Source organism: Linepithema humile, chromosome 5, assembly GCF_040581485.1.
Source record: "Linepithema humile isolate Giens D197 chromosome 5, Lhum_UNIL_v1.0, whole genome shotgun sequence".
In the NCBI taxonomy this organism is placed as follows: Eukaryota; Metazoa; Arthropoda; class Insecta; order Hymenoptera; family Formicidae; genus Linepithema; species Linepithema humile.
In genome coordinates this window covers 12,675,132-12,687,552 of record NC_090132.1, presented here as the reverse complement: position 1 = coordinate 12,687,552, position 12,421 = coordinate 12,675,132, and the positions used below count along the sequence as shown (strand labels likewise).

The window sequence follows — 12,421 nt, the reverse complement described above, 5'->3', positions numbered from 1 at the left end:
GCAAGATTTTGATGTTATTGTCTCTGATGCATTACGTTTCCCTGAAATATTGATAATTATTATATAAATATAAGGCAGTTCAATTCTAATTTATAAAAATGCAAGTGAAAATATCCTGTTAGTCTAATTATGACCTATTTGTCCTCATTCCATTTTTACATCAATCTCAGAATATTATCATATTTTTAACCTGCGTTATGCAGAGATTAGAAACATTGTAATTATTTCGAGTCATAGTATTCTAGAGTTAAGTGCGGAATCATCTGGGCAATATTCAATCTATTAAAGCCCCTTATACAAAAGAAAGCATTATGAATTGTGCGTACTTGTTATAAAAATAAGTATACTCTCTTATTTATTGTATTTTCACGTTGTTTAGTCTATTTATTTACTGTGTTTATTTATTCTATTTATTTACTGCAGTATTATCTGCACTATTATCTACTTGAAATTTACAAAAATATAAATAGCTGACTGTTTTAAATTCCGATTTTCATTCCTACATATATATATATATATATATTGCCGTGTTAAAACTAAAAATGTATCATCTTAATTAGTAGAGATAAGGCATTTTTAAATGGCAGAATACTTGTTGCAAACATCTTACAAGGGGTGGGCACGAACTGTAAAATACGAAATGGAATGAGCCATAGTTCATTCGAAAGGAGAGATCGAGGGTATAAAAAATGTAAAAGGGTTTGGGTGCATGGGCCTTAGTTTCGGAGAAATTTGCATGTGAAGTTAGACATTCGGTTGGCTGGGCGGTAAGTACTATGAATAGTTCCAACAAAGCATGAAGCGCCGTGGCTGCGCGGAGTTCTCGTCGAGCCTTCGTCGAGTCAACATCGCTAGCCAGTGTACAATTGATTTATAATAGAGAAAGAAGTTATAATCAAAGATTTAAATTTTGTCTCCCCCGACAGGGGGATGACTAGTGTTCCAAGTACTTCGTCCACGACAGACTGGAGTACGGAAAAAAAAGATACCGACAATAATCAAAAGCTAAACTCAATTGTACATAATTTAAAACGACACAAGTTAAATGACAAAGACTTACACAGGACGATACACAAGGTGATACAGAAGAGAAAGACCAATTCACAAAAGCCTAATTTAAATATGGCAAGAAACAAAAAGAAAAGGGCAGATAATGGTAAACCCATTTTTCAAAAAGTGACGTTACAAGGAGAAAGCGCGGACGTATCATCACATTCAGAAGAATTGAAAACAGAGATCATACAGCTCAAGGAACTAATCCAAAAGCTTCAACAACAAATAGAAGGTTACAAACATAAATACGAAAATATAAGCAGCGCAACCACGCAAAATAGATATGAAGCATTACCTGATGCTTCCTTACCGGACCCGACAATGGACGAAGACATGGAGGAGCCGGAATTGGACATTGAGGAGAAGACGACGGAGTTCCTGACATACCTGCGCTCAAAAAATAGCCAACAGGAAACAGTGACAAGGGTAAAGAAAACAGAAGCACAGACACCGCAGCAGACAGCCCAACGAAAAAGGGAGCCACCAAACAGCCAAAAAACAAGAAGGAAGGACAAACCACCACCAATCAATATTTTATACCAAGATCCAAAGGACACGGTCAAATTATTAAAAAATAACATTAGTGAGTTTTACATTAAAAGAATAAATAGGGGTAAACACGTATTACAGTTAGAGAATTTTACAAATTTTAATCAAGCCAAAGAACTTTTATTAAAATGTAACACAAAATTTTATACATACACATTAAAAGACGCGAAACCGATAACTTATCTGTTAAAAGGGTTAGATAGCGCTTACAGCGAGGACGAAGTCCTTGAGGAGCTGAAGTCCCAAAACATAAAAAATGTAGAATTTACAAAGGTGATCAGATTCTCAACTAATAGATCTAGGCAGGATAACAGAATTTTACCCATTTTTATAATACAATTAACAGCCAATAGCGAAGGGGGTAACGTGAAAAAAATTAATCATTTATTCCATCAAGTGATAAGTTGGAAAAAGTTGTTGCGTAGAGAATCAGTTCAATGCAAAAAATGCCAGCGCATTGGCCACACAGCAATGAATTGTAATTTGCCATATCGATGCGTTAAATGCGACAAAAAACACAATCCTGGAGAGTGCGACATCGCGTCAAGTGTACAATTGGACAGATCACAACTCTTTTGTGTTAATTGCAACACACACGGTCACCCGGCATCATACAGAGGTTGTCCCAAAATAATAAAAAATAAACTTAGACTAACTAATTTAAACCTAAAAAGAAAAGAAGACAGAGTAAATAATAAAAAAAATAATTTATACACCAATAAATCACTAATACAATCAGGAGTTAGCTTCGCAGAAATGGCAAGAAGAACACCCATAGGCAAAAATACAACAAACAACAGTCAATTGGATCAACAAGCAAAAATGAAAAATTTAGTCACTAACATTAATAGACATAATGACGGATTCGAAAACATAATAACAGGCATAAAAAACAACATATCAAGAATAGAAAAAATAGTAGAGAGCAATTCAACAAGAATAGACACAATTGCCACACTACTAGAAAAGATACTATATAACAATGGATAATACATCGAACATAAACACAGCAAAAAATAAAAAATTATTAAAGGAAATTAAAATAATAACAATAAACGTTAACTCAATAATCAAAAACCAAAAAAGAGCCTTGCTATATAACATGATAAAACAACAAAGACCTGATATAGTATTAATCAATTAAACAAAATTAAATAATAATCACGTATTAAGATTCGAAAAATACAATGTTATAAGAAGCGACCGTAATGAAAAACACCCCGGGGGTGGTACTGCAATCCTAATAAGAAAAGAAATCAAATTTTCCAAATTAGCAATACCTAGAAATGAAAATAAGGAGAATATACTCGAACATACAATAATAAAGCTCAATATCGCAACAAATGCATCATTATTCGTAATTGCGGCATACGCCAGGACCGGTAACAAAAAAGAGTTCATTCCAGACCTCAATAAACTATTTCAAACTCTTAAGAGGATGCTGAAGTGACGGGCGAACTCCGACGCGAAAGCGCCATCATTTCGATGGTACTAAAAATGAAATGACATTATCGGCGCAGCCTACGGACCTATGCCGCGTAGGTCCGTGTGTACGCATTTGTTTGTAGTGGTGACTCACTACACTGACGTGTGGTCTGTGTACGTGTGTCATCGGAAGTTTGTAAACAAACGATGCTTGCGCTTGTTTCCTCGACTGAAATTTCGTCGCAAAGCTGCAATATAATGTCCGAGAAAACATAAGCGTATACAAGGTGTCAAATAAATACAAACTAAATATGACAAAATAATAAATAAAAAATATACATATAATACTATATATATCATTGAAGAAAAATGTCATATACTTTTCTTACTTTTATCCTTATGTAGTAAATACTAAATAACTAATTAATCAATTAATTAATATATACATATACACATATATTCAATAAATAGTTATCTTTATTTTGTATTTTATATGATAATGACTAAAATAATGAAAGTATATATTATTTCAGTTATATAAAATACAAAATAAAGATAACTATATTCAATATGTATATGTATGTATTCAATAATTAATTAACTTATTTATTTATTTTGTATTTATTACATAAGAATAAAAATAGGAAAAGCATATAACATATTTTTCCAATTAGATATATAGTATTATACATACATTTTTCAAATAAAATATTTTATCATATCTAACTTATATCTATTAGACACCTTGTATAAGTCTATTTTGTCTCGTATGTACATCATTCAGCCATACGATAGAATTTCAATTGCGAGAAAAAAGGTTAAATGACCTTATAAATTATCTGATAAAATATAAACAGACCACACGTGCAGTAAATTGCTAACTAAAATAAATACGTATTTCTTCAAATCTGTCAGCTGACGTTAGATCGCCTATGACAATATTTCTTAAAATCTGCCAGTTCACGAATAAATTGTCTTTAGCTCTCTTTTTTCTAAACTGTCAGCTGACGTTAGATCGCCTCTGACTATATTTATTAAAAATTGTCAGCTCACGATAGATCGCCTCTGACAATATTTCTTACAATTTGCCAGTTCACGAATAAATCGTCTTTAGCTCTCTTTTTTCTAAACTGTCAGCTGACGTTAGATCGTCTGTGACAATATTTATTTAAAATTGTCAGCTCACGATAGATCGCCTCTGACAATATTTCTTACAATTTGCCAGTTCACGAATAAATCGTTTTTAGCTTTTTTTTTTTCTAAACTGTCAGCTGACGTTAGATCGCCTCTGACTATATTTATTAAAAATTGTCAGCTCACAATAGATCGCCTCTGACAATATTTCTTACAATTTGCCAGTTCACGAATAAATCGTCTTTAGCTCTCTTTTTTCTAAACTGTCAGCTGACGTTAGATCGTCTGTGACAATATTTATTTAAAATTGTCAGCTCACGATAGATCGCCTCTGACAATATTTCTTACAATTTGCCAGTTCACGAATAAATCGCCTTTAGCTCTCTTTCTTCTAAACTGTCAGCTGACGTTAGATCGCCTCTGACTATATTTATTTAAAATTGTCAGCTCACGAAAGATCGCCTCTGGCTTGTCTTATTCTATATTGCCAGTCCACGACAAAGCCACCTCTGGCTTGAAGACAAGAATAAGAATTTTCTTCTAATGCCAGTCCACGAGAAAACCGCCTCTGGCTTGTCTTATTCTATATTGCCAGTCCACGAGAAAACCGCCTCTGGCTTGTCTTATTCTATATTGCCAGTCCACGAGGAAACCGCCTCTGGCTTGAAGACAAAAATAAGAATTTTCTAATGCCAGTCCACGAGAAAACCGCCTCTGGCTTGTCTTATTCTATATTGCCAGTCCACGAAAAAACTGCCTCTGGCTTGTCTTATTCTATATTGCCAGTCCACGAGGAAACCGCCTCTGGCTTGAAGACAAGAATAAGAGTTTTCTAATGCCAGTCCACGAGAAAACCGCCTCTGGCTTGTCTTATTATATATTGCCAGTCCACGAGGAAACCGCCTCTGGCTTGTCTTATTCTTTATTGTAAGATACTTTTATTACGTCATATGCTTTATGTATATATATATATAATGTATATTATATGCTTCACATTATCTATATTTATATCAAAATATTTTTCTAAGAAATTGACATCATTTTGTATACTCTTTTTACAATAAATGTATATGATATATGCCATATTTTTTATTTCTAAAGCATAAAATATAAAAATATTTTTATTTTTTTGTGTCTATCATTTGTAAAAAAATTTTGATAAAAGAAACAACATTAATTTTGCGACTTGCAATAATCTGTTTCATTATATGCTTCTTTTAAATACTTACACTTAGCCTTATTTTATGTGATTAACTTGGTATTTAAAATACGTATCAAAATCGAAAATGTATTTCTATTACAGTAGAAACGAAACATTCTTGTCTTACAACAGAGAGAAATGGCAAAATATAATATTGTCTAAAGTACAGTCCAATAAAAACTGTTAAAATTGAACATTTTATAAAACCACTGTGATTCATGAAAAATCAGAATTATTATTTCAAAAATATAGATATATTTCGACTGTGTGTTTTAAACTGCACTACACATTCAAAATTCACAGAATAAATTTATTTCTGCAAAGTTGTGTATAATGTCAGTGGAAAAGTGATTTATTTGTTATTACATATACATGATATTTTACCATTCCTTTCTGGTGTAAGACTACAATGTTTTTTTTCTACTGAACTAGAAATTAATTTTATATTTTGATGTGTATTTTAGATACCAAGGAAAACGCATAAAATAAGGCTAGTTGTAAGTATTTAAAAGAAGTATATATTGAAACAGATAATTGCAAGTCACAAAATTAATGTTTTTTTTATCAAGATTTTTTTACAAATGATACATACAAGAAACTAAAAATACCTTTATATTTCATGCTTTATAAATAAGTTATATGACATATACATTTATTATAAAAATATATACAATATACAAAATGATATTAACTTTTTACATAGATACTTTGATGTGAATATACATAATATGGAGCACATAATATACATAATATATACACATAAAGCACATGAATAAAAGTATTTTGTAGAAATTAGAATATAAATGTATGTAATTAAATAATATAAATGTTTGCAAAAATGTTGCAAAATTTATGTATAATACATACACTTTTTTATCCTTCAGAGTGCCTTCAACCCATTTTTTTCAGCCGGGTTTCGTAGCACATAACACAAACACACACACACGCACAACTAACACACACATAACTAACCTAAAAGATTCTGTATATGACAGATAGCACTGAGAACTGTATAGCGCCTCTATCCCAAAATCTCGGAACTAATCTATAGCTCTTTTTTACCTTATTCTTTCTATATTGCACACATGCTTTACATAAATCTGGAAAAGGGTGGCGTTTTGAAAATAAGTCTCTAAGCTCTATTTTTTTGGTTTTCCATTATTGTTTCATACGCTCTTCTTCGGCACATGGTCTTGTTTTGCAGATTGAAGCAGTATAATTTTGATATAAAAGATATAATTCTTTGAGGTGACATTGTCGGTAAATTTTCAAAAATTTTTTTTATTTTTTGGTTTAAATTTGACCAACTGCCGAAAGATTAGCATATGTACTTTATTTACACCAAAGGATTTGTAATTCTATTAAAGCAATAAAAAACGCCACCCTTTTTAGAAAATTGAAGTTTCGGTCGGTAACAATATGACTTCAGCATCCTCTTAAGGGGATCCTAAAGTCGTCCTGTATTATCGACCGAATTTGTAATATTTTCCTGCACACTAATCTTTTTTTTGGTTCTATAGAATTAGATATCCTTTTCCAGGATTAAAGTATACACATTAATACAATCTCCAAGGTATACCTTATAAGCAAAGAAAGAAAAAAAATTTATAATGTATATCTCGATTTACTAAATTCTTAATTTAATATAAAATTATGCAGTTTGTACATACAAAACAGAGCTTGCAGATACTAGATGATACAGAAGATTCACATAAAACCTTCAGAATTGAGTTTAGGAATGTAATATAAAAGATTAGTGTGCACGAAAATTTATAGATAGTTGTGGAGGTTAGATGGATGCAAATGAAGATAATAGGATAAAACAGAGCAAAAAATCAGTTCAGGGATATAACTATAGAGGCGTCATACTATATTTTTTTCTGTTTTATCTCGTTTTTACTGATTTCTGATTTCTTTTATAATTAATTTTTTTTCTTTTTTTGCTTAAAATTTATACTTTGCAGATTGTATTAATATATATATATATTTTATTCTTGGAAAAGGATATATAATTTTGTATTACCAAAAAAAAGATTACTGTGTTAGAAGTTTTGTTGATGACACAGTCGGACTACACTTATTCTTTCGCATTTTTTCCATTTTTTCGCTCTCCCTTACTTACTTTTTTTTCCATCTCAATAATATTTTAAAATTATAAAAAACAATACAGGCAGTAATAAATTGTCAATACGTGTGCAAAAATAATATAATGATATATCTTATGATCTCGAAGGATGAGAAGAGAAGAAAGAAAGAAAGGAGGACGAAAGAGAAAAAGAGAGAGAGAGAGAAAGAGAGAGGGAGAAAGAGAGAGAGAATAAAAAAATTGTTACAACTCTTGCTATTACAAAGGATGGTAATAGAAAGGATAGAAATAAAATTTATTTTTTGGTAGTACGATTGTTTTTATTCTTTTTATAACGATAATTTTTATTAATTCACTCATTCTAATAATAAAATTGTGATATTTATTTAGATAATTTATTAATATAAGTCTTCAAATTTATAAATTACAATATCATAAGTATCGTACATGTATTATGTATTACAATACGCAATATACATCATATATACATCATATATGTACGATACTTATGATTTTGTAATTTATAAATTTGGAGACTTATATTAATAAATTATCTAAATAAATATCACAATTAATTTTATTATTAGAATAAGTGAATTTATAAAAATTATTCTTTTTATAACGATAATTTTTATTAATTCACTTATTCTAATAATAAAATTGTGATATTTATTTAGATAATTTATTAATATAAGTCTCCAAATTTATAAATTACAAAATCATAAGTAGACACAGTAAATTGTGGAAAAAGCACAATGTGAAAAGCAAATTAAAAACCAAAAGAAAAGTATTACAAAATTTTTAACAAGACTGCGGCAAATTGAAGAAAGAAAAAGCAGATCTATTTTAAACTAACATAAATGCACATGAATTGTGCAAAAACTGCAAGATTAATTGTGAAAAATTGTGAAAAATAAAAAAACACATAGCAAAATACCAACATCTGGATATGTTGGTACCAATCTATATGCCACCACTCATATATCATTTTGCAGCAAAGTCATAATACAAAAAACTTTTTTCATAATACTTTTATCTATAATACGGATATGGAGGATAAGAGGGATATGAATTTGGAATATAAGATGACTGATTGTGAGTCGATGGTGATATATATATAGGTGGTGGCATATAGATTGGTACCGGACATATCACTTGTGGCGATGGTGCGTAGAGTTGCGGCGCAGGTGCGTAGGGTTGCGGCGCAGGTGCGTAGGGTTGCGGCGCAGGTGCGTAGGATTGCGGCGTCGGTACGTACGTCTGCGGTGACGGTACGTAGGTTTGCGGCGATGGTGCGTTGGATTGCGGCGAGGGTGCGATGGATTGCGGCCTTGATTTTTTCCACAGCTTCCTCCGCTCTCTATTTACGGCACGCCGCACTGCATCATTAACCTGCTAAAAAAAAATATTTTTATTACATCCAAAATACAGATAGAGAAGTTGTTTTGAATGAAAAGAAAAAAAAAAGAGAATGATACAAAGCACGAGATAAAGAAAGCGATTGAGTATGACAGTGAATGAGAGAAAAAAAGAAAAAGCAGAGGGTGAGAGGAAACATGATAAAGAAAGCGACCGAGTCTGAAAATGAGAGAAAGAAAGTGAGAGAGAGAGAGAGAGAGAGAGAGAGAGAGAGAGAGAGAGAGAGAGAGAAATCATACATTCCATGCATGTTTGAATAACAAAAATACTTACTTTTTCAATATCTGTCTCCCTCCTCCATCTTCTTGTTGGACCCGGTGCTGCACCAGGTACCGGATCTAGTGCGGCGACGGGCACTAGACCTGGTGCGGCGGCGACGTGCGCTAGACCTGGTGCGGCGGCGACGTGCGCTAGACCTGGTGCGGCGGCGACGGGCGCTAGACCTGGTGCGGCGGCGACGGCGGGCTGTGCACCTGGTGCGGCGGCGACGGGCGCTAGATCTGGTGCGGCGGCGACGGGCGCTAGACCTGGTGCGGCGGCGACGGGCGGTGGACGTGGTGCGGCGGCGACGGGCGGTGGACGTGGTGCGGCGGCGACGGGCGGTGGACCTGCCGCAGCAGCGGCGCCACGGACTGAACGTGATGCTGCACCATTTCTAGATGGCTCGCTTCTTCCTATAAAAAAATAATAGAGATAAATAATGTTATAATTCCGTTATTTTATTGTTTAATTATTAGTACATAATAAAATCAATTAATATAATAGAAAGGCATAGAGAGCCGTCGCGGGATGTTAGTGCGAAATTATAATTTTTCTTAAAGAAATTAATTTGTTAGTCTACGTGAGACAGTTAAATTTGTACACCGATCTCTGGTTCGAGATACTTAAAGTGTACGAAAATTTTAGTACATTGTTCTCACATATGGAGAATCAGTATGTACTGATAGGAATTATTAGAAAGAAGGGAATAGAGAAAAAATATCAGGGCGCGAGTGGCTAAGCCGGGAATTGAACTTCCGCTTGCCGGGCGAATGTTCTACCACTAAACTACTCAGACCCCACGCTTCTAACATTTATTTCTCTTAGTTTAAGAAATCAACAAATCTGTAGGACATAAACGCGCCCTGATATTTTTTCTCTATTCCCTTCTTTCTAATAATTCCTATCAGTACATACTGATTCTCCATATGTGAGAACAATGTACTAAAATTTTCGTACACTTTAAGTATCTCGAACCAGAGATCGGTGTACAAATTTAACTGTCTCACGTAGACTTACAAATTAATTTCTTTAAGAAAAATTATAATTTCGCACTAACATCCCGCGACGGCTCTCTATGTCTTTCTATTATATTAATTGATTGTTTCATTTGAGCCATTCCTTTATATGTGTTAAATTGTTTTAAATCACGCGGGCATTATGACGCGTTTATGTCCTACAGATTTGTTGATTTCCTAAACTAAGAGAAATAAATGTTAGAAGCGTGGGGTCTGAGTAGTTTAGTGGTAGAACATTCGCCCGGCAAGCGGAAGACCCGGGTTCAATTCCCGGCTTAGCCACTCGCGCCCTGATATTTTTTCTCTATTCCTTTGTTTCTAATAATTCCTATCAGTACATACTGATTCTCCATATGTGAGAACAATGTACTAAAATTTTTGTACACTTTAAGTATCTCGAACCAGAGATCGGTGTACAAATTTAACTGTCTCACGTAGCTAACAAATTAATTTCTTTAAGAAAAATTATAATTTCGCACTAACATCCCGCGACGGCTCTCTATGCCTTTCTATTATATTAATTGATTGTTATCATTTGAGCCATTCCTTTATATGTGAAACCGTGTGAGCTTTTCGTGCGCGGGACAGCTCGTCGGAATCCAGGTTCGGTCGGTTGGGGGTGTGTCAAAGAAAATAAGCGGTTAATTAATGATAGATTAGAAATCGTGTTTATTCAGTTAGATATGTTTGATGACTGTGTGTGTACATGCGATGTGAAATTGTGATGCGAAAGAATATACAAGCGAAATGTGTAGATAAATGCGAAGTATCGGTAGCAGTGAGATAATTATATGAGCGATTGCGAAATAATTATTTAATGCGGCGTAAAGTAAATGCGTGAAAATAAACGTGAAGTATCGGCAAGTGAAATAATTATTTGAGCAACGCTGAAATAATTATTTTTAAAGCGGCGCAAAGATAGAAACGGAAGCAATGTGCAGATAGACGCGAAGTATCGGTAGCGGCGAAATAATTATTTAGACAGCGGTGAAATAATTATTTAGAGCGGTGTAAAATTATTACAAAAGCGACGTGGAAAGAAGGGTGAAAATATAAAGAATGACGTGAGGCGTCCTGGTGCGGTCGACGAGAGCGCAAGCGCGGGCGATCGTGTCGCAACGGTTGGTACAACGCTCGTCGGTGAGTACGTTCGTGGTGGTATCGCGAGTCCGTTCGATCGTAGATCGGTGCGGACCATTCGGCGGCGCGGATTGGTCGACGTGGTTTAACCGGCCGGACGGATTTACGGCTTTCGAAATCCCGGTGAATAAACGCGGTATTAGGGTGTAGGCTGCCGATTATGCTCGGCGGGAGTACGAGGATGCTCGTACGGAGACGGATTGTAGAATGGCGACCTGGCTAGGTACGCGGAAATACCCGCAGTACAAAGTTTGGTGGCCTAGAGGAATCGAGTACGCTCGACGGGGTATACGAAGATATTCGTATGCGGGAGCAAAGATTACCGAGGACGCTCGGCGGTACACGAGGATTCTCGTGTGCTGGTAAAGGCATAGAGTCCGAGTATGCTCGGTCGGGACTACGAGGACACTCGTAGCAGGTTTGTTCGCTGTCGATCAGCGAACGGAGTCTGGTGAGAAAACGTACAGCCGGGCCTCTTTTATACCCGGCTGGCGGCCGAATGGTTTCGAATCGGCAAGCATCGGCGGTTTCGGCGGCGAGTCCCCCACAATACGGAATTTCGGAACGGTCGGGTGTGGGGGATTTTCGGCGGTTGACCGCCGCTGTTTTTGATGCGAAATTTATCGGCGCGCGATGCGCCCTTGGTGGGCTACGGACGATGTACGGTCCGTAGCCGTAACGATGCAGCCCGCTGCATCGTTACATCGTGTTAAATAATGAAATCACTTACGTCTTCTACCTCGCGCCGTTGCTTGTGCCCACGTGCCTTCCATTATTGCACCGCACCGTCACTGACCGTCACGCGACTGCGACCAACGTGCCACTACCGACTGCCGACTGCCCATTGTTGCAAACAAGCGACGATCAATTTACGCGGCTTCGCACGTGATCGTCATGTGCACGCATACATTTGACAACACCGTACGCTCGGCATTCGACTTTGCTTGGCTATGAGAATTCTTGATAGGCTATAGAATATATATATATATCTTCTGTCTTGCTTCCACTCCGTTGACAACAGTATATTATATTTATATATGCATCACAAATTACACGTAGCAAGCGTGGCTAAGCGAACAAGGCTAATGACCAGAATATTAGAGGTCCCATGTACGAAACCATGCTTTTTTCATTTTT

At 35.2% G+C, this 12,421-nt stretch overlaps 2 protein-coding genes across 2 annotated transcripts; one reads left to right on the top strand and one right to left on the bottom strand.

Moving 5' to 3' along the window:
* The first annotated feature begins 930 nt into the window (after positions 1–930).
* Positions 931–2,592, top strand: LOC137000168 (early endosome antigen 1-like). The gene is made up of 3 exons (XM_067356119.1): positions 931–1,636; positions 1,796–1,963; positions 2,342–2,592. Exons 1-3 carry the CDS (start codon positions 931–933, stop codon positions 2,590–2,592), a joined length of 1,125 nt encoding a protein of 374 aa, XP_067212220.1.
* A 5,888-nt stretch (positions 2,593–8,480) lies between these two features.
* On the bottom strand, positions 8,481–12,057 carry LOC137000167 (uncharacterized). Its single transcript, XM_067356118.1, has 3 exons — positions 12,015–12,057; positions 9,141–9,541; positions 8,481–8,840 (listed from the first exon to the last, which is right to left on the bottom strand). The coding sequence occupies exons 1-3, from the start codon at positions 12,055–12,057 to the stop codon at positions 8,481–8,483; spliced, it is 804 nt and encodes a 267-aa protein (XP_067212219.1).
* Between the last annotated feature and the right edge of the window lie 364 nt (positions 12,058–12,421).